Consider the following 22142-nt stretch of genomic DNA (forward strand, 5'->3'; position numbering starts at 1 on the left):
CATTTTCCCAGAATCTTTCTCCCCAGAGTGTCCCTGGCATCCTCACTCATCTGCCAGTCCTGGCACTGGGATTCTGAGCTCACCCCTGCCATGTCCTCACCACTAATGAGGTCTTTGCCAACTAAGGATGGGGCTGTCCAGACCCGCTGGAACTGGCTCATTGGGAAGAACCTGTTTCCTCCTGCTCTGGGCTCCCAGGTGTGGCTCCTCTGGGCAGGGCCCAGGAGCTGCTCTGAGATGCTTGATCTGGCCTCAGGGGTACCTGACCTCAAGCTGGGCTTCCCTGTGCCTCTCTGTCCCCTGTTCCCGCTTAATTACACCCCCTCCAGCCACCCGCCCCCCCTCCCCCAGTTCACCATCTGGACCTCCTAGGCTAGGGTGTAGCGGGGCCAGGCCCGGAATTCTGCAGTGTGATTGTTCATTCATTCATTCACGCATCATCCCCATATTCAGCACCTACTGGGTGCTAGGTGCGATTCTGCAGACTTGGCAGAAAAGGACAGACCCAGTCCTGAGGGGGAGAGACAGACCAGGGAGAATAATGAAGGGGACTGCTGTGGAGATCTGAAAGGTGAAGGGCAAGAATGCTGCAGCAGGAGGAAAGAGCACTGCCAAAGGCCCAGAGCGGGGAAACAGCTGGGTGCGTGCAAACCTGGAAAGAGGCCAGCTGTGGAGCGGGGGGAGTAAGGAGGGCCTGGCCACCAGGCCTGGTGAGCTGGGTCCTCCCATCTTCTCCCAGAGGCTTTGCTGGAGGCTGGGAAAGACTGTTACAGCAGACAAGCCTTCCAGCTCCCAGGATGAGGGGCTCCCCCTGCCCCCCTCCTGCCTTCCAGACCGGGGGGGCCCTGGAAACTTGGGCCACAGAGGCTTTGGAGGACCCACTCTCACCTCTCCTGTAGGCCCCAGCTGGCCACAAAGGGAGTGTCATCTCGCTGGACTGCCTTTTTGGGTGGACAAATGGAGATTACTAACTGGCACCTTGGGGTTTACAGGCAGACAAGGCCCGGCCTCGAATCCCACCTCTATCACGAGAGGGCTGGGGGTACTTCAGTACTTTGGAGTCTGGGTTGGTTCTTCTGTCCCAGGTCGGGTCGAAGAAGTGTGTTGAGCGGTTAGTACAGGTCGTGGCACCTGGTGGGGGCTAATCCCAGGGTTCGTATGTTCAATTCCATGACTACAAGCGGCCAAATGCCCCGCGGCCTCAGCCCGCGCCTGCACGAGAGCTCCGTGAGGGCAGGGGCGTTGTCTGTCGTGTTCGTGTCTGTTCGCGTGGCCACCGGCGAGCCCGGCACCCGTGGGTGTTCCGTAGTGTGGAGCCAACGGAAGCATGAACGATGAATGAATGAATGAATGAATGAACGAATGAAGGGACGAGGGAATGACCTGCTCCTTCCCCAGACTAGCAGGTTCAACTCCAAGGTCCCGCCTCTCTGCTGCCCCGGCCCGGGGTTCCGCCGCTCCCCGTTTCCAGGCTACACCCTTACCTGCGGCGCGCCTCAGTTTCCCTCTCCGTGAGTGGGCGGGAATAGGGGCAGCGTCGGGGCGCTGGAGGGAGAGCTGCGGCCGGCGTCCCGCACAGCCCCAGGCGCCCAATCCGCGCGCGCCGAGGCCGAGCCCGCCCCCCGCCCCCGCCCCCGGCCCCCGGCCCCCGCCCCCAGGACTGCCAGCTGCGCTCAGCCCCCGCCCCTCCCGGGCCGCCCCGGCCCCGCGCGCACGTGACCCCGCCCCGGTCCGCCCCGCCCCGCCGTCCCAGCGCGGGCTTCCATTGGCCGCTCCCAGAGGGCCACGCCTCCCGCCGGGGCGGAGCCGGAGATGCTCCGCCCGCCGCAGAGCGGGGCTCCAGCGTCCCGACGGTGCGCGGCGGCCGGACCGGGCTAGCTGGCGGGCGGAGCCGGGCCCGCGGGGCTGCCGCGGGGCGATCGGGCCGGGCTGCGGGCGGCGCCATGGTGAGCGGAGCCCGACGGGTCGGGCGCTGGGACCGGGCGGGGACGTGCGGGAGGGGAAGGGGCGGCCCCCGATGGGCTGGGGGCTCGCGAGGGGCGGCTCGGCCGCGGGCCGGGGTGGGGGTGGGGGTGGGGGTCGCCGCGGCGGGGGAGGGACGGCCCGGGCGGGGGCGCGGCTGCGGGGGGGGGCGCGGAGGGTCTGTTCCGGGGGGCCCGCGCCCGCGGGCGGGGGTTCTTTGTCCGCTGCGCTGCGGCGAGATCGGGACAAAGGAGGCGGCGGGGGGCGGCGGCCGCTTTGCGGGGAGCGGGTGTTTCCCCCCACCCGCATGCCCGCCACCGCGGCCCGCAGTTCCGCGCCCCAAGCCGGCCGCCGGGCTCCTCGGGATATTTAAAATTAACGGAGAAGGCGGGCGTCCTGGCATCCCCCAGGGTGGTCCGGCGGGCTCCGGGGGTTAGGGGTGGGAGTGCGGCTGCTGGCGACGTCTGGCGCCCATTTCGCAAGTGGGGAAACTGAGGACGGGCCGCAGCATTTGGTGCCGGGTTTCCATCGGCAATGACTGCGCGGCGTGGGCATGACTGGGTATAGTGGGCCCCCCCCTCCGTCCCCCCGGGCGGGCAGACTGGAGTCGCTTCTCCAGCTGTCTCTCCCCCTCCAGCTGTCCCCCAGTAGGCTGAGCCCCTTCGTCCCTCTAGCCTCACTCAGCTCCTTGGTGGAGGGGTGGAGATGGCGTCGCCTGGCAGGGTTAAATGAGAGGGTGCGTGGAGCTCGTCTGGCACCGCGCCTGCACGTCGACCGCGCTAGGCACGCGGTAGCTGCCGGGCGCCTGTCATCCCTGTGTCCCCAGCATCGAGCCCTCCTCACTCTGCCTGCCCCAGTGGGACAGGGGTTCACCTGGGCCTGAGGCAGGGGAGTGGGGAGGTGGGGGTCAAGAATATGATATTTCCCTGTTAGGGTTGAAATCTGGGATTCCAGATGCAGATTGCCTGGGTTTGAATCCCTCTGCGGCTACTTCTGAGCTGTGTGACCTTGGGCAATTGACTGAACTTCTCTGAGCCGCATGTTATCTGCAAAGTGGGCATAGTGATAGCACTAGGGTTGTTTTGAGGCTGAAAGGAGAGCTGATTCGTGTGAAGCGTTCAGCATCTCAGCGTCTAGCACAAAGTAATCATTGCCAACTTTTGTTCAGCATCTACTGTTATTGCCAGAGTCGTTGGGCCAAGTGGCTGACCCTGTGAGAATGACCAGTGGCTGATTCACAGGGTGGGGGCATGAGCCTCAGGCCTGGGCCACGCAAGACCAAGACTGACCTTGGGGCAGTCCCTCGGCTCAGTCTGTACCAGCTTCCTCTTCTGCCCGCGGGGAACCTAGGGGGTTCTGGTGCGAGCTTCCTCTTCGGGGGGGCTGGGGTATGGTTGGGTGGGTGACGGAGGCTGAGGGGACACTGGCTACGTGGCTGGGCACAGCCCCATGATGGTTAGTTTCCCATCGGCATCCCTGCTACTCTCAATCCTGGTTTTTGGAGTGCAGGAACCTCACGGGATGCATCCTTGGGTCCCCACGCCTGCTTGGGCCTGGCACGGAGTAGATGTTTCACCTGTGTCCTGCCTGCAAGCCTGTGTTTCTAATCGGAAAACCAGGCAGGAAATGTTTCTGGCTTGTGAACTGGGGTCCCCCCAAGGGGCAGTGTCTGGTTTCTTGGCACACCTGGCAGATAGATGGCTTTGTTGTCGCAGGGCATGGCGTAACCCCTAGGGGCAGTGCCACAAGCACTGTAAGCAGGGGCCCATGTAAGCAGGGTCGTCCCAGAGATGGAGGCTGCAGGGTTGGGGTGGCGAGCTGGCGTCCTGCTGGGCGGGGTGACACTCGTGATATGCCCAGTTAAGCGAGGTGGCAGGTGTCCTTGAGGAAGAGGCTGTGTGTCGTTACAGGCCCGGACCAGGCTCTGTACCCTCCTGGGAGGCAGGTCCTTGGGGACAGGAGGCGGAGGTGGTCCCAAGGGCTCACTGTCCTCCCTGTGGCACCAGGAAGGCGTGGTGCCTGGTGACACGCAAACCCCATGGCCCCATGGCCCTTCCGTTTTCCCATTGCTTATCACCGCTCATCCTCCCCACAGCCTGGGGGGTGAGGTCAGGGCCTCATTCCCACTTTGCACACTGAGAAACTGAGGCCATGCGGGGCAGTTTGCGTGGCTAGGTCAGAACAGCTCACAGTAGAGGGGGGAAGGCGGTGGGGGAGGTGGGGGTGTGAATCCTGTTGCTAGCTGTGGCCCCCCTGGGCCTGAGTGTGTAAGGTCACCCGTGGACTGGGGTTAAGGCTGCGTTTTGGGGTCCCATGAAGAGGCAGGTAACTGGACCCCAGTGCTACATTGGGGAAGACCTAAGTTGTGGGCCTTTGAGGTAGAGCAGGACAGTGAAAGGCATCTGCCCTCAGCTTGCTGGTGGCCGAGGTGGGGACTCTCCTTTTGAACTTGCTGGTGGGCAGAGGGGGCAGGGAATGGGGGGCTCAGGGGGGCGGCCTCAGTAGACTGGGAGGCGGGGCTTCAGGGCCTGTTTTTGCAGGAGCTGTGGGGGAGACCTGAGGGACAGGCCACCCTGGTCGAGGGAGGCAGGGCCGGGGGTCCGCAGAGTGGGAGGGTGGAGGGTTGGTCCTGTATGTTCCAGGGAATCCAGATGGCCTCGGGTTTCCAGTGCTGATCTTTGTCCTGACCGAGGGAGCTCGTGAGGACGTGCTGCTGAGGTGGGGGACGAGGGAGTACGTTCTGTTGCCCGCCCCACCCCCTCACCAGTCTGGCCCCACCCTCTGCATTTGGAAGACCCCTTCCTTTGGTCACCTGGGCTTCCACTTCTGGGGGCACATCCTGCTTTCTGGCTCTTCACTCTTGAGCAATCTACTCGAACTGTCTGTGCCTCAGTTTCCTTATCTGTAAAGGGGGGGTTGAGACCAGTGAGCAGGGTCGTTAGGAGGATTAAACATAGGGAATGAATGTTAACTCCTTGATGATCATTCTCAGGGGTCCGGGTCTCCCACACGCCATCCTGGGCATCCACCCGGCCCAAGCTGTGGCCCTCCTGATCCCACCCCGTGGGTTTTCCTGGATCAGGGCGAGGCATCTGCTGATTGCAGGAGCTACTTTGGTTCAGAAGGGCATGAGAGAAGTCCAGGAGAGATGGGGTCCAGCCCGGGCCAAAGAGGGTGCAGGGGTTGGAACCAGCCAGCCGCCCTCATGCTTCAGGTTTCCTCTGGGCTCTGATTCTTGGTGGCCCCCTCCTCTCCCTGCCCCCCAGCACGTGGAGGCAGCTGCCTTTCATGGGCTCAGGCCTGCTGTGGATCCACCTGCACACGATGCCTCTGCCCTCGCTCTCAGGCTGCAAGCCTCTGGCAGGAGTCGGTTGGGACAGGTGCGGGGACCCACGCGTAGGGTCCCAGTAGTGGCTTTGGGTTGGAGAGCTGGCTCGGGGGTGGGGTGCTGCTGACCATGATCCCCATGAGGGCAGGGGCCCCTCTATCTCATCACTCTGTCCCCAGGCTCGGAACTCTCAGCAGACATTTATTGAGCGCCTGCTGTGTGCTGAGAATAGGGCTGGGGATCAGCCGTGGGCAAGATGGACAATGCCCTCTGCTTACAGACTCAGAGTCCGCCAAGGCGGCATGTTCTCTGACCCGAGAGAACTTCAGGCAGCAGGGAGCCCTAGGGAATGACACAAAGTTGTGCAAGGCGGTGGCAGGCGTGGGGCGGTGGGGCATCTGGAGCCAGGGTGGTCTGGGAAGATACCTTCCCAGAGGCACCTGCAGAGGAAGTCCCATATAATAGGAAGGGGCCAGTCATGGGACAACCCAGGAAGAACATTCCAGGCAGAAGGAACAGAAAGTTCAGAGGCCTTCAGGTGGGAAGACGGGGAGGGGCAGGGGGTTTTGATTCTCTGCTGATGTCAGGGAGGGTTCTGAGCAGCGGATGACGCGGTGAGATTTTTTGTTTTTTAATCAGTTCCCAGGAAATGTTGCCGAGTGAATGAAGCAATAAGCAAACGCATTCCGGGGGGTGCCAGGGAGCATAGGCCGGTCATGCCCATGGCCTGGTCACCCGGCTCTATGCTCATGGCGGGGAGAGGCCCATACCTGGCTCTGCCCAGTCCTCCTGGCCTGGGGCAGGTGCAGCAGACACGGCTTGGAGGTCACCACTCCTCTCGAAGGGTCCCTTTAAACTGGGGCTGCTGCTGTCTCCGTTTCCTCATCAGTCCAGGGGCCACTTGGCTTCCCCCTGGACTTGTAGGTGCCTCCTAGGCCCCCCGGCAGGTTCGGCCCCTGGGGTCCCCCCACCCTCCATCTTGCTGCCACTGTTTGATTTCCCACTTCCTGCCCCCAAACCACCCCCACTCCCCAAACACACACACACTTCCCCTTCCGAATTGATACACCGCGCTGTCTTCCTGTCCGGGGGCCTGGTGGGAAGGCAGGTGCGCCAGCAGGCCCTGGACACAAGAGGTCCGGGGAGAGGGATGAGGCACGTGGGTTGTCCTCCCTAGCAGGAGGAGAGCCTGGGGGTGGGGACAGGTTCCCTGGCCCAGCTGGCAGGCCATCTAGGGGTGTGCGGAGGGGGCGGGGGGCTACCTGTCCTGTCTGGAGGCCTGGGGGGACAGGCTGAGAGGGCTTGTGGGAGCTGATGGCAGCCCTGCCGAGGACGGGGAACAAGCCAGGATAAGCCTGTGCACTTGGCAGCACAGAAGTGTGCAGGGCCCCTCCTGGAGCACACAGCCCGATGGGGGAGGCGAGTGCTAACCAGATGGCTGTGCTGTGGGAGCCAGGGTTGCGCACTGAAGCAAGCGCCCTGGAGGGAGCGGTGGGCGGCGGTGGGGGGAAGAGCAGGTGCAGTTGTAGGACAAGGAGACCCTCCTGGACTCTCCCTGCTGGACTGCGGAGCCTGGAAGGTGTCCCCCCCCCCCCAGCTGGCGTCAACAGCATCAGGGCTTCTCACCCTCCATCCACACTGTTGATGTTTGGGGCCCGATCTCTGTTCGTGGAGGGCACTGTGGGATGTTTAGCACATCCTTGGCCTCTGCCCACTCCATAGCAGTAGCACCCCCACAGCCAGTGGTGACGGCAAAAATGTCTCCAGACATTGCCAAATGTCCCTTGGGAGGCACAGTCGCCCCAGCTGAGAGCCACTGGACAAGGGCGAGGGGAGCAGAGCGTTGGGGCAGAGGAGGACCTGCGGGGCCAAAGGCCTAGAGGTCAGAGGCAGTGGGATCACTGTGGCTAGGGAGTAGCAGCAGGTAGGGATGCGTCCCGTCAGGCCCTGTAGGTCACTGTAAGGACTCGGGGCTTTTCCTCTGGGGGACCGGGTATTGGCTACAGTGGACCCGTACAGGTGGGCCAGGGAGCCTGTTGGCCGTGCCCACAGCAGCCTGACCCTGCAGGTGGGAAGAAGGGGGCAGACTGCAGGGACAGTGCCACCCCCCCTGCCCAGGATGCCTCTGCAAACGTGAGCACCGGTGGCAGGGCCGTACTGGGGGGCCCCTGGTTCCAGGACAGACCCCAGGGGCGTGGACTTAGCTGCCTCTGACCTTCAGGCTAGCCTGGCCTTGGGCGGGCGGGGAGTCTCCCTGGTGTGGGTAAGAACCACTTCTAATTAAGGCGATGATTGCTCAAGGACGTCAAGTTCCATCCTGTCTGGAGGGAAAACCTCCCCGTCCAGTGCTGCGTCCTTGCGTTGACGTCCCTCTCACCAGAGAAATGGATCCCGCAGCTGGCTCTTACCGCGTGCCCGGAGGGCGCGGGCTTTTCCCCACCCTCACACCATTCGGGTGCAAGTCACTATCATTTGGTTCGTGTACGGTGAGGAGGAGAAGCCAGAAAGTGCAGGGTCTTGGGACCCAGGGGAGCCCGCTGGCTTCAGCACCTCCAGCCTCGTCCACCATCACTGGAAGAGTCTGGGTGTTTTGTATGTGCTGTGCCTCCCGCTGCCGGCCGCCCGTGCCAGTCCCCAGCCCCGTTAACAGAGGAGGATCCCGAGGCCCTGCGAGGCGGAGGGGCTGGTCTGAGCCTGCAGCGGCCAGACGGTGGTCCGGCCGCCCACTGGCACCAGCTGACGCTTCGGGTCCAGCTGCCCACCGCCTGCGGCTCCTGCGCCCTCTCAGCAGCAGGCCCTCTCCTGCCTCAGCCTTCAAAGACGCCACTCCCCTGCCAGGAACGCTCCTCCCCAAGGGCCATCCCCTCTTGCCAGCTCAGCCTCCGCCTCGCCTCCCTGGGTCTCACCCACCCCGCCCAACGCCCAACGTAGCATCCGGACACCAGGTCCCCCGTGGCCCTGGGCGTGGCCCTGATGCATCTGTAGTGACAGGCACTGGTGTACTGACCCGTGTGCAGTCTGGGTCCTGTGCCTGCCGCTGAGCTTGGAGCCCGTGGGGTCTGCTCTGTCCCGCCCTTCCCTGCCCTCCCCAGAGCCGTCCTGAGTGCCTCCACGGTCCAGGACCGGGCTGCTTCGGGCTCTTCCCAGGCCGGCTGCAGCTCCCTCTCCCAGGTGTTCCAGAAGACTGGGTGACTTCCCCATGCCGCCTGTTTGAGAGAGGGACTGATGTCATTTCCCAGTGTCTTTCACTGGGATGAGGGCAGGGTGGTCAGGCCTGAGATCTGATTACAGAGAGACCCCGTGGGAGAGCCCCTGTCCCCCACTCCGAGCCCGTTAGCTGTCGGAGTCCCGCCGGCGCCTCACCCCTGCTTTGTCTTCCAGGGCCCTTGCGTCCAGCCTGAGTTCCAGCCTCGCTGAGCCGACCGCCCTGTGAGCTTCCTCCTGCGGAAGCGTCCCCAGGCGCTGACCATGTCTATTATGGACCACAGCCCCACCACGGGCGTGGTCACGGTCATCGTCATCCTCATCGCCATCGCGGCCCTGGGGGCCTTGATCCTGGGCTGCTGGTGCTACCTGCGGCTGCAGCGCATCAGCCAGTCGGAAGACGAGGAGAGCATCGTGGGGGATGGCGAGACCAAGGAGCCCTTCCTGCTGGTGCAGTACTCCGCCAAGGGACCGTGCGTGGAGAGGAAGGCCAAGCTGACCCCCAGCGGCCCAGAAGTCCACGGCTGAGCCGGGATGCCGAGGCCCCCAGGCCCGCTTGCAGCCGGTGCGGAGGCGCGGGCGGGGGCCGCTGAGAGGCGGGGCTGACGCTTGCTGGCACGGCCTCGCCGGGCTTCGTCACCGCATGCACGGACTCCCGACGTCCTGGCCGTCCTGAGCCAGGACCCGGTGGCCCCGGGCGTCCCCTCGGCCTCCTGGTGGGACTGCCCATTGCAGGCAGTGGGCAGGCCTGACCTCGCCGGGGCTCTCGACCCCGTAGCGCTCTTGTTACTTGAATGTTTAGCTGAGCCTGTTCCGGAAGGAGCTACTTCTGTAATGCGGGGACTCACAACCCTCTGAAGTGTAAATAGGCCCTGGAAGCATGTGCTTAGAGCCTCGTTTGCTGATTTTTAACGATACCGTGTAGAGCACGTGGGACCGTAGCGATGATGAGCCGTCGCAAGGCTCCGCCGGGGGCGGGGGCCTGGGACACGGGAGGGCCTGCGGTGCACGGCGCAGGGGTCTCCACACGGGCGTGTGCAGGCAGAGGACGTGACCCGTCCATTCTCAGTGTCGTGGCTCAGCAGCTGGGGTGCTGTGGGGATTTCTGCTTGGCTGGCAACGGATGGAGGAACCACACGCCCCTGCTTCGGTCGCCGGAGACCAGTTCCCGTTGAGAGCGGAGTCACTGCAAGGAGGCCTCTGCCCCTGGCGAGCCGGTGAAGGACGAGTCAGGGCACGCGTCCCGAGGGCTGCCGGGCGGCCTGGCGGCGGAGCAGTTTCTCGAGCAGGCCGAACACTGCCCCCCCCCCCCCCCCCCGTGCTGTCCCCCTCCCTGGCATCACTTAGCGCAGGCTTCGTTGGAAACACCAGAGCCCGTGGCCCCAACCTTCATCTGAAACCCAGCCGGCCCGGGAAAGAGGAACTCGTGCTTTTTTGTTTGTTGTATTTAGTATTTTCTGCACTGGAGGGTGGGGGGAGGTTCGAGGGGTTTTTCCCTCCCCCGTTCACACATTAGTTTCCTTTCTTCTCAGAGTACCACCCACCTGCTGGGTCCCAGGCCCCTCCTTCCCTGGCGGGCCACCTGGGAGAGTACCCTGACCTGGCTCGGAGAGCCCCGAGTGCGGCCCAGGGTTGTGAGCACATCACCTGCCTGACGGCCCCTGGTACGGGGCGCCTGGGGGAGGGTGCGGAGGGGGGTGGGGGGAGAGTGAGTGTCAGGTTCAGGACCGGGTTTCCACGAAGATGAGTTGGTGGCTGTCTCGGTGGGGCCGGCACCCCCAAAGCCTGCATCCCCAAGGCGTCCCACTTGGGTGAACTCGCTAAGATTGTGAATCCCAATCCCGAAGCACATCCTCAGCTATGGTGATTAAAACGTGGCTTGTGTAGGCATCCTTCGTAGTAAACTGGGGGCCGGCCCGGGCTTCACCTGGGAGCCCTGGCCCTCGGCGGCTTCCACCCCACTCCCAGCCCACCCCTTCCTCCTCCCAAGCTCTGGCGGCCTGCTCAGGCTGGCCGAGGCTCCTCTGGCCTCACCAAGTCTCCTCAACAAAGCATGTTGAACTCATCTACTTTCTGGAACCCCCAAGGAAGGAGCTTAGGGAACACTTCATTTTGGCGGCACTTAAACTGGGGGTCAAACGTGAAGTATCAGCTCGGGGGGAGGGAGGAGGGTAGCTCTTTAGCCGGGTGAGCTGAAGGCAGGAATGAGATGCCCCAGGGGGCTACCCAGGAGCCCGGGCAAGGCGGCTGGGCCTTATTTAGCCCAGGAGAGATGTCGGCCCCTAAATGGGGATGGCCGAGCCTGAGAAGTCAGGCAAGACCCCCTCGGAGCCCCCGGAGGCCGGAGGGGGCCAGCTCGTTCCAAGATGCTGGGCAGGAGATCAGGGAGATAGCTGGCCTTCTGCTGAAGGGCCCTCCAGACAAACGTGGAAGGCGTCGGGGTGTCTGATCTGTTCTCCCCGCATTTCAGAACTTCCAGGCTTTCTACCTCTCCTTCCCGCAGCCAGCCATCAGCGCACACCCAGGTTGCGTCCCCTTGGGGAGCCGAGGACCCCAGGGCTGACCCCGAGCGGGGTGGTCCCAGGGAGGTTTGGGTTTTGAAATGATGAACCGCCACTTTGTCCTGGGTTCCGCTCCCGGCGGGTCCTCGATCCCATGATGCCCCAGTTGCCAGGGGTGACATCCCTGCCGTGGCAGTGGGTGCCCGGTCATGGTCACAGGCACAGCGGGGCACCAGTGGCGGGGGGGGTGTCTCTGTGGGGCCATTGGGAGTGCCTGGAGAGGCCGAGAACCACCACATAATAGGACTCATTGTTCCTGGATCGACAGCTACTTTTTTTTTTTTTTTTTTTTTAGCGTAGAGGCCAGAGCCACAAACCACATGGCTTAGTCACGGCCTCTCATTCAGTTCTCTCTCAGGAGCCCGACTGTTGTGCTGAGGTCTTCCAATGGGCCGGTCAGGAAATCAGCCTTTCATCCCGAGAGTCCTCGCAGAAGCAACGGGGGGGGGGGGGGGGGGACCCCGGTGGCTGAACCGCTGAGACGCCGACCGATGTTTCAGCCACATCTTCAAACGGGCTGGGCTACTGCTTCCGTCTCAAAGCTACCAAATCTGTGCCATGAGCGGAGGGATGTCATCCCTGTTCAAGAAAAGCTGAATGACACTCAACGTGATTTTCTAGACCACTGAGAAAATCTTTATTTACAATAAATTTCAATAAAATTTGCATAAATATATTCCCAACGTACAGCTTTCTTCTCGGATTTCTTCGTGTCGTTTTACAAGTCAGCCTGTCCTGTTCTCATTGCTCCTTTCGGACGCCGGCGCGGAGCTGACGTTGGGAGGCGGAGGGGCGCTGCCCGGGAGCCGGGGGGGACCTGAAGGCTCGGGGCGGTTGGGGCGGGCCTCTCGCGGGGGAGCGAGCTCGTCCGCTCCGTCCCGGCCCTCCAGCTTCCGCCCCATGGTGGCCACCAGGATCTTGAGCCACGCGTTCTCGGTGAGGAGGTCCTGCGAGGCGTCGGCCAGCTCCTGCAGCCTGCGGGCCAGCTCCTCGAGCTCGCGGGCCTTGCGCTCGGCCAGTGCCCGCAGCTGCTCGCTGTGCAGCCGCAGCAGCCCGTGGCGCGCCTCCAGGCTCTGCTTCTGCCGCAGCAGCCGGTGCCCGTCCCTGCGCGCGCTCGAGAGCTGGGCCTCCACCTGCCCCTGCGCCCGCTGCAGGGCGCCGATCTCCGCCCTCAGCTTCCGGATCTCTCTCTCCAAGTGGGAGATGTGCCCCTGCTGGAAGACGGCCTCGCTCTGAACACACTCTTTGGTGGGAGGATCAGCCCGGCTCCGAGGGGAAGAAGCCGGGTCCGAGTGATGCAGGATGAACCTCAGCAGATTGGGAAGGGTGATGGGAAGGTCTTCGGGGTACTTCACACTGCGGTCCTTCCTGGAGAGAGAGGGAAAGGAGTCAGAGGGGACAGCCCCGTCAACACGCTCCGTCCGGACGGCACTGCCACCGGAGGCCAGGCTGTTGGCTTCCCACCAGGAGACATTCTGAGGATTTTACTTACGGGAAGTCAGCAAGGAAAATGTTATCTGGGCAAAAATGTTTCTACAAGGCGGAGCCTGTCGCCTGTGCTTGTTCTGTAATTAAGGCCGCTTATCTCAACTGTGTGTCTGTTCCCAGGACAAAGAGCTCAGTTTCTGTTAACAACCTTCTAAGCAAGACAAGGAGCTCCCAGGCCCAAGAGGGCACCGGCAGCGTGTGGGCAGAGGGGCTCTTCGAGCTCTGGGAGGCCCAGTGGCCGGTAAGGAAGGGCGTCCCCGGGCAGGACATCGCCTGTGTCACCCCGTGGCCGTCAAAGTGCTTGGTGAAATGAAGACTGAACACTCAGCCGGATTTCTTCAGCCAGCCGGTAGGACGCGTTATTCAGAGCAGGAGTTCTTACCTGGGGGAGACTATAACCCGCCCCTGCCACGGGCATCTGGCAACATCTGGAGACATTGTTATTAGCAAAATGGGCGAAGTGTCACTCAGGCCCCGACTCCGGTCAAACAGACCCACCAAGGGACTGTGAGAAAGGAAGGCTGCCCCGCCCTGAGAGCACAGAATAAGGAAGCAAAGTGATGTAGGAAGGGGGTTTTCCCCAAAACTCTGTTGCAAGCCCTGATGCAGAAAATTCCTTTTGAGAAGTTGTCATTTAACTGCCTGATGACCAAAATGTCTGGCATGTGTACAGTGACCTGTGTATACACAATCTGGCCACACTAAATCAAAGCCACCAGCTTGACGCACAAGGTGGGCAAAGAGCAGCTATGTTGTCCTAAAGCAACGGGGGTGAGGCAGGGCCACCTGCCAGGCAGACCTGTAAGACTGCCGCCCACCGTCGTGAGTGCCCAGCCCGGCGGCCTCTCTGCACCCCTGCACCCCCTCACCCGTGGAAGGGGTGACGGGAGTGTTGTTGCCCTCACGGGACTGTTGGAAGGAGGGCACGAGTTACCTGAAAGCTGAGCGTTAGCCTAAAGTCAATCATACTGTTCTTTCAAAGCCCAACCAGAAACCACTCATTACAAGCTCACGAGCCCTCGCCACACACAAAGCCAGAGGCTAAATACCTAAGACAAAAGGTGTTCTACTGATGGGTAGCTCTTTCCCAATGAAATAAGTATCACAGGGAAATTAAAATCGCATATGCCCCATTTTATACCACACTCAGGGAGACTTTCAGGGAAATGGAAAAGTCAAATATTCAGAGTAAATATATAACCACACCCTACTTTAAAACATGGTTTTCTTAGCCTCCAGAAGCTTTCTTCGACTGCGCCCTCCCAGCCATTCGACGACTACAAGCCACCTGGTGCCTGTGGGCTGCAGGCGGGGAAGGACGAGCAGAGGCTGGATCGGCGCTGAGACCCATCTAGGCGGCGCAAACCCGGTCTTGTAGGGCAAGGTACCCGAACTGCCCCCGGAGGGGGCTGCCGAGGGACCGGAGCGTGGGTGGGAGACCTTCACGTGACTGCAAACGACCTCTGTAAGCACGCTATTTCAGAGCAGAGTTCGGGGCGCCATCCCCGTGAATCTGCCTGACACGCGTGCTAAAGCGCTTTCCCACTTTTTACAAGTAGCAAGGACACAGTGTGAACAAACTCCCCAGGAAAGAATCATTTCGGAAACGTGGTGGTAAAAGGCCCCGCGGTCCGACTCCCTTCGGAATTCCCTAGGCGTGTGTTCACGTAGCTCTAGCACCTAAACGGCCAAATAAAAACGTGACCGAGGGTGTAAGGCATCTTCTCCAAAGACGGGGCCGTGCTACTGCGGCCGGGCGGGCTGCTCCTCTCACGAGGCCCGGTCCTTGCCAGGGCACATGCTAGAATGAACCAGCCCATCCTTGTGACGTCTTCACCCAGGTGCCAGAGGAGCGCCTCGATTCTGAAACGTCACACGCAGTGGTGGCAGGAACAGCGGCTCTATGCCGCACCTGCACAGGAAAGCCAGCGGCCGCAGGAGGCGGCCCAGGGCGCGCCCTGTGGCAGAGGACAAGCCCTTGCATGTGGTTCTGTTCCAGGACTGTGAAACACGTGCTGGCTGGAGGCAATGTGCACAGCAAACGAGGCACCCCCCCATCACCTGGAATCCTCCTCCAAAGTAACTGTCAACATCTTCACACTTCCCTACTTACTGCGCACGTAACCGAGCGTGTGGGCAGGCTGCTTTTATCAAAACGCACGTACGCTTTTGCATTCTTTTCACTGAAGAGGACGTAAGCACAGTCCCCGTGAAAAAGGGCTCTCTCCTTTCCTCTCTTGCCAGCGGTCAGCTCACACCCTTTGCCTGTTCACACCCTCTGAGTAACCTGAGCACTCATTCAATTTGGACCAGCTAACGGGGAGCTCACTTCTCTGGCGACTATCTTTACTTTTAGGAGATAAGGAAAATTCCATTCCAGAGCAGTAATGAGGTTTTTTGGTTTACCAAGGTCTCTGCATTAACAAAGAGCTGGACACTCTTCTCACGTTCAGTATTTACATTCTTGACTTTCCAATACTAAGGGGCCGCAGGGGCGCCTGGGCAGCTCAGTCAGTTGAGCGTCTGACTTCGGCTCAGGTCACAATCTCATGGTTTGTGGGTTCCAGCCCCGCGTCGGGCTCTGTGCTGACAGCTCGGAGCCTGGAGCCTGCTGCGGATTCTGTGACTCCCTCTCTCTCTGCTCTTCTCCCACTAGTGCTGTCTCAAAAATAAATAAACATTAAAAAAGCTAAAAACAAAACACTAAGGGGCTGCAGGGACCACCAATGCACATCCTCACATGGACAATCAGGCAACTTTCTACTGCAAGGCACTCCAGCCTGACTCAGTCCCCCAACACACACCCCGTCACCAATTCTTGGTGTATCTCTTTCTGTCTCGCTCAAGACATACTCATGCATTCTAGCTGCTGGCACCTGCTGGGTGTTAGGACTTTAATACTTTTCCAAACTATGTTTGAAATTCGAAAACCATGCTTCGTTAAACTTCCTGCCCAACCTCCATCCCACGCAGATGAAACTGCTTTATGGTCCATGATTCCTTGACTGTGCGGCACTTTATTTCTTAGAAGGAAAGAGGCTCATGACAACAGTCAGCACAACGGGATGAGTCACGCTCTGTTTTTAGTGCATGATGTGACAGGACCCTACTACCCCAGGAAGTATTCCAGCAAAAATTCCTTGAGATAAAGAGGAAACAACAAGGAAATGATTAGGTATCTATGAGAAATAAACAGTACGGCAGTGGCTGCCGTGAACAGTAAAAGTGAGGGCAGGAAATTAAAAGAGGAGACACCACATACGTGAATTAAGGACCTCGTTAGAATAACCTGCAAATGCTTTTTCCCTATAAAGATACCATCAGAGTCGTGTGACTAGGTCCCTGAGGACCCTTTTGAAAACAAAAGAGAATCTTTTTTTTTTAAAAAGGGTCAGAACATCTCGTTTATCAGGCTTTTAAAGGCCAAGAGTTCATTTCCCTTTTAGCAAAACATCCACACCCAACATTTAGTAATTGCCAAGTTAGGCCGTTCATCCTCCTTGCTTAGGTCCCGTCCCCGCCTGCCAGGCTTTCAGGGCAGTTGCTGTCATCACTGGACTTGGAGTCCGCCTGCATGATGTGAAGACATCAAGGGGAGAGCCCCGTGGCGGACGTTCACGGAAGTCTGCACACGTGGGGAGAAGGCTCCTTGAATCCCATGAACGGGGTACAGTGAGGAGTCGTCTCCATTTCCAGCTTGCACAGGAGGGACAAGCCGGGCATCAGGAGAACTCGATGGAAAATGAGGCACATGAAAGCCTGGGTCAGCCAGGGCCTGACGCCCAGGGGACTCGAGAGAGGAGCTGCTGTCTGGCCCAGGTGAACGTGGCTCTTTGCCATCCATCTCGGCATCCACTGGAGGCTCATAAGACCGAGAAGGCAAACGAGTTCTGACGGCCACATGCACGCTCGTGAAAACACTGTGGGAGGGGTGAAGTTCTTACCAAAAACCACCTCCGACCTTGTGACACGAAAGCCCTTTTACCCCGAGTCCCTGATGGCGCATTTTTTTTTCTTTTTTTTCCCCTCAATGGAACATTTTTTTAACAATACATTCTATTTGAAATAGTTTAGTAACAGCTAATGATTTGCATTTCATTTCTGTGAAGCACCTTAAACCCTTTTCATTTTCAAAAGAATCCCATCTGCCCAAATATTGAGTAAAGATCGAAAATAGTGAAAAAAACTTACCTGCTACAGGGGAAAAATAAGATAGTAGGGAGACGGTCAACCATGAATTCCCAAGGAAGGTCATTCTGAGATACATCAATCCTGACAACGGCAGAGGGAAAGATGAGAGTAAGTAAAAGATCGGCCCAAGACACTCCGAACTCAAAGAACTTTCTCCAACAAATGAAGATCCTGGCCCTCTGAGTGAACGAACTACTACGCCAGGATGGGTGCAGCTCAGGCGACAAGAACCGACGCTTCCAGAACATGCAACTTTCTCCACTTTAACTTACGGAGCAGAAGGGACATGTCCTGAGAGTAAAAATGAACTTTCAAAAGAAAAACACCTCACTGACACCTCAGGAGCAGTCCACGCTCCCCTCACGGGGTCTGGGCAAGCAGTGAAATCCCTGGACTAGCTCTGGAGAAAGGAAATCATTGTGCAAAACACATCAAGCCTCTGAAGAGGTGAAAACTGGAGAGTAAAGGTGATGCTCTCTTTTATATTTATATTTTGTAACTCCAGATGGAGGCCACAAAACACACATTTTCTTAGCAGATTTTAGATTAATTTTCTAATCTGGAAAATGCCATGTGTGCTGAATTACCCAACCTGGGGTTTATTACTGGTGAAGCAAGTAGTGGCCCCTCCTGCAGCCGGCACTCAGCTCCCCCCCCCCCCCAACCTCAGCTGGCAGGCACTGCTCAGATGGAACGAAAAACACAAACAAACAGTAGTCCTCGAAGAAGGGAGCAGACCTTGGAGGGCCATTCGGACAGGCGGTTCGGATATCAATCGTCACAAATAATGCATACAAAAGTGGGGACTTTCTGAATCATTAACTTGATAGTAGTTCTCAGAGAATCATGGCAATTGGGCGTCAACCAGCGCCATGCACTCGCCCAAAAGGGGGACCCCTTTAGAATGGTTTTAAACAACTCAACAGCACTCCCGTCTCTGCCTGGGCGAGCCTACCTGAAATGTCAGAGTTCCGTTTTTTAAACAAGTGGTAGGGCACGCTCTAGCCTATCATCAAATACCGTTTTTCCTCCCGACTTTCACTCCAAAATCATGTAAAATTGAAAGAAAAACACTGTTGTAAATATCACTCAGAATTCCACTGGGCCAATCGGGCCTTCTTTCTGGGATTCTCATTCAGGCTTGGTGTATATACCCACATGTTGTTAAGAGCAGTATTCATATATTTCGAATGCAATTCTTTTCAATAATTCTACGAAAAGCATTGTTCTAATAAATGGGCAAAAATCCCATCAAACGCCCAACTGTAATTTACTTAGCCGTGCTTCTACCATTAGATACAAACAATGCTACAGGGAGTGACTAGCTCATGCTTCTCTGCGAGTCCTAGTTCCTTAAGTCCCCAAAGTAAAATTAACTGGGTCAAAAATGTATAACAATTTTTGTGCTTTCTTACAAATGTTGCTAAAATGCCTTCCAAAAAGGTGACGCCAATTCACTTCTGCTATTAGCTCCATCTCTCTGTGCCAATTTCACTCCATTTTATCAACACAAGATTCTGTCACGTCAAAGCATCTGTTAATAAGTGTAAATGATACTTTGTTATTGTTTTCATTTACATTTATTAGGCTGTAACTTCCACACTTGCTTACTTATACTCTCCTCCTCCGGCCGTGAAAAAGCCTATTCGTGTCTTTTCTTCACACAGGAGTCCCTCTCGGCTGTTTCTCCCCGGACCCCCAATTTGTCGCTGCGGTAAAATACACACACAACGTGCCATCCGAACCACTCCTGAGCGCACAGTCTGGTCGTGCAAAGTGCATTCATAATGCCGCGCGGCCGTCCCCACCACCCAACTGCAGAAGCGTTCTGTCATCCTGAAAAACTGGGGAATCTCTATCCGCTGCACAGCCCCCACCCCCGCTCCCCCGGGCACCCACCATCTCCTCTCCGTCTCTGCGAATGTGACTGCCCTGGGTGCCCTGCATATGTGCGATCGCGAAGGATGTGTCCTTTCGTATCTCTGTATCTCACTTTGCACTGACGCCCTCAAGGTCTGTCCACCTCGTAACGGGTTTCAGAATGTGCTTCCTTTATAAGGCCGAGTAACATTCCACTGTGTGGACAGACCGCATTTTCTTCTCAGCAGCTCCTTAAACCTTTGTCATTTCTCAGGGTCGGAGTAAGAGCGCCTGACCGGGAAGTCTGGGCCCTCACTTATAGTCTGTGCGACTCTGGGAAAGTTACCGCATCTCTCTGTGCCTCGGTCTCCTCCTCGGTAAAAAGAGAGTGACAGCCGCGCCTGCTTCACCGAGTGCGGCGACAATTAGGTCAGAGGATACGTACAAAGAAAAATCTCACGGTGCAGTATGGCTCTATGCTGCTCAGAGCAGACCCAGCGGGTGAAACAGAGATGCTGTAAAACATACCTATTTTTCTTTCTTTCTTAAGCCTATTTTCCTTATGTCTTTCACTGCACACTTTTCTAGTGCAATCTGTCCATCTTTCTTTAATTATTTTTTTTTAACTGCTTCACTTTGGAAAGTTTCCATCTCTCAAACTAGCAAACTCAATAATCTATGTTCTGTTGTTTTTCCTATGATTTAATCTTTGTACTGAATTCTGTCTGGAAGGCTGAAATCTAAACACCACCTGCACCCCCCCCCCCCCGCCCCACAGCTTAGTACCTATCCAGTCTTCATTTGAGGCTTGTCTCTACAAAACAGTGATTTAAAAACGGTTTTGCTGACTACGGAGCCCACATCCGGTACCCACGGAATCACAAAACCAGAACACAAAGGTACCAACCAGTGTTTCTCCCTAATGTGAGGAGTGAGGAGGGAGGACAGACCTGGCGGAGGGATGTGCTCCGGGTCCCGGGGCCGGCGGGCGGCACGTCAGGACCGCCCCCTTTCACCGGGCCAAGGCCACCGTGCCACGGAGCTCCGTGGGCACCCTTCCCATGGGGTTCCGGGGAGCCGGCCGCTGGCGGGGAGGGGTCAGCGCCGCCCCCACACTCACCCTCCTGGGAATTCGGTCGGGGCTACACACACTTGGCACCACGGAAGCAACGCTCAGAACTCACTGGGAGCATGCGGGTTTCGATGAGGTTCTGCTCTGGCTTCAAGCTGACAATCAAACTGCACCCAGTCTCACCCAAGGTTTATGAAAAGCGGGCAGGCCCTCGCCAACCACACGGCTACGCAGTGAGGAGCGAAAACGGACAGAAGGGGCTTCCTTACCGGGCCACGGTGAGAGCGTCCGCCGGCAGGAGGCGAGCTAGCTGGATGAAGACGTGATTGAGGGATGGACAGAAGCCGCACCACTGTGCGTAATAAAGCAGCAACACGTCCTGGGGGAAGGGAAGACGGTGGTTACAAAGGGCGCACGCGTGTCCCGACCGCGCTCGGAACCCAGCGGGCATTCAGGAGCTGCTGCTTACTGCACCCCTGCCAGGGAATACCTCCAGCTTCACATCGTTCCAATTCTGTGCTTTCTTAAGGACTTTCTGCGGTGAGAGAAGCGTCGGATAACACGTATGTCGTGCAGGGAGACCGTCCCGCAACTGACCTGGGCCTTATCAAAACCCAGCCTTCGCCCCGACGCCCGCTGCTTCGGCAGCTACCTCACCAGGGAGAGGTGGCTGGATTTGTGCCCCTCTGACTCCGTACCTGTTTTTGAAGGACCACTTCCCAAAAGGTATCAGTTGTCACTTCCGTGATTAAATGCTGAGGGGGGAACTGGGCAGAATCACTTCCAATAAGGTGCCTTTTCAAGGGACTGTAGAGAACGCTGAAGTTTTGAATAAAAGACTCTAAAAATAAAGAGAAAATGAGATCAGCTCTTGGCGAAGCACAGGGGGAGCAGCTGGCCTACTGTACACTCTGCATGTAAAAGCTGCGATGGCTTCACAGGCTGGCACTCTGAACACCTCGCCCACAGGGAGCGCCCTGGACGAGGCTGCCCGGGGTGGGGGTGGGGGGCGGGCACCAGGTTCAGCTCTGAGTGCAACCTCGGCAGACAGTAATCTAGCTACCAAAACACCACGTGGAGTCACAGGCTCTAGGATTTACAGGCCAGGAGTTCTCTTTTCTCCTAACGGGGCTGGTCCCCAAACAGACACCTGATCGACATGCCACCACCCCATAGAGACTTCAACCTACAACGCTCAGACCTTTAAACAGCACTACAGATGCGGCTAACTCCACAAGGTACTGGGAGGTGACAGGCGTTTAATACTTGAGGCGGGGAGCTGTGGTTTTTGTTTCCTTTGTTCAAGTCCTTCAGGTTTCTTTCTTGAAAGTGTAGGAAAAATAAACTCACATTATATTTCGTGGAAAATCCCATAAGGCTCACAAATAATCCAAAAACCTAACTCGAACCAACAGCTTTCCCCTCCCACTGCCTTCAGACTCCTCGGCACCTGTCTAGAGCAGCACTGATCGGCGGGTCCCTTCTTTCTCTCTCTCCTCTCTCCATTTTGAGGTCCTAACGAATAGTGAGTGACACTTTCCTCAGAGGGAGGAGGAAGTGAAGGATGTCCTGTGCATACTAAAGAGAACTCATTATCTGCATCTGAATAACTTACTTGGCTATGTTTCTGAAACATAAAACCAAAACTTATCTCCTAATCTGAATGAAGCCTCAATTCTGAAACTGCCCCAGAGACAGCCGACTTAACAGTCAACTCTCCAAACCAGCGAGACACAGGTACTTTTTCACAAGGACCCTTACAAATTTTGTCACCAACTCCAGGACAAAGAGCTGAGCTACATGTACATTTCAGAGCAAATACGGAAGAGGAGAAGAAATTACGGGGCGCCTGGGTGGCTCAGTCAGTCAGGCGTCTGCCTTCGGCTCAGGTCATGATCTCATGGTTCGCGGGTTCAAGCCCCACAGAGGGCTCTCTGCTGTGCGTGCAGAGCCCGCTTCAGATCTTCTGTCCCCCTTTCTCCCTGCCCCTCCCCTGCTTGTGCACTCTATCTCTGAAAGGAAGAAAGGAAGGAGGGAGGGAGGGAGGGAGGGAAGGGAGAGGAAAATAAATCTGAAGAAGGCTTCTTTCAGATTACCCTCAAGTTCAAATTGAACACATTATGAGCTCACTGAATGCTTGTGTATTACTGAACAGAATTCGGGAAAGTCCAATAAACACTCCAAAAATACAGGCTTGTTTCACTTTAGAAAAACTCCGAACACCAAAACGTAACTTTAGAAAACACCAATCAGGAGTAATTTACAGTAACGATAGAGAATGCAATTCATAAAGCGATAGGTCACAGGTTCCTTTAAACACTCGGGAGCTGGGGCGCCTGGGTGGCGCAGTCGGTTAAGCGTCCGACTTCAGCCAGGTCACGATCTCGCGGTCCGTGAGTTCGAGCCCCGCGTCAGGCTCTGGGCTGATGGCTCGGAGCCTGGAGCCTGTTTCCGATTCTGTGTCTCCCTCTCTCTC

General features: G+C 57.8%; 2 protein-coding genes across 3 annotated transcripts in view; one reads left to right on the forward strand and one right to left on the reverse strand.

Moving 5' to 3' along the window:
- The first annotated feature begins 1817 nt into the window (after positions 1 to 1817).
- On the forward strand, positions 1818 to 11570 carry SNN (stannin). Its single transcript, XM_049638264.1, has 2 exons — positions 1818 to 1946; positions 8672 to 11570. The coding sequence occupies exon 2, from the start codon at positions 8759 to 8761 to the stop codon at positions 9020 to 9022; it is 264 nt and encodes an 87-aa protein (XP_049494221.1). The 5' UTR covers positions 1818 to 1946; positions 8672 to 8758; the 3' UTR covers positions 9023 to 11570.
- Positions 11571 to 11668: 98 nt separating this feature from the next.
- Positions 11669 to 22142, reverse strand: part of TXNDC11 (thioredoxin domain containing 11) — a 60258-nt gene continuing 49784 nt past the window's right edge. For both annotated transcript variants that reach the window (XM_049638256.1, XM_049638258.1), the window contains 4 exons: positions 20365 to 20507; positions 19936 to 20045; positions 16735 to 16815; positions 11669 to 12423 (listed from right to left, as the gene is read on the reverse strand). In XM_049638256.1, coding sequence (XP_049494213.1) covers positions 11781 to 12423; positions 16735 to 16815; positions 19936 to 20045; positions 20365 to 20507 — 977 coding nt within the window. In that variant the 3' untranslated portion in view covers positions 11669 to 11780. The remainder of the gene's footprint in view (positions 12424 to 16734; positions 16816 to 19935; positions 20046 to 20364; positions 20508 to 22142) is intronic.

This window comes from Panthera uncia, chromosome E3, assembly GCF_023721935.1.
Source record: "Panthera uncia isolate 11264 chromosome E3, Puncia_PCG_1.0, whole genome shotgun sequence".
Classification (NCBI taxonomy): Eukaryota; Metazoa; Chordata; class Mammalia; order Carnivora; family Felidae; genus Panthera; species Panthera uncia.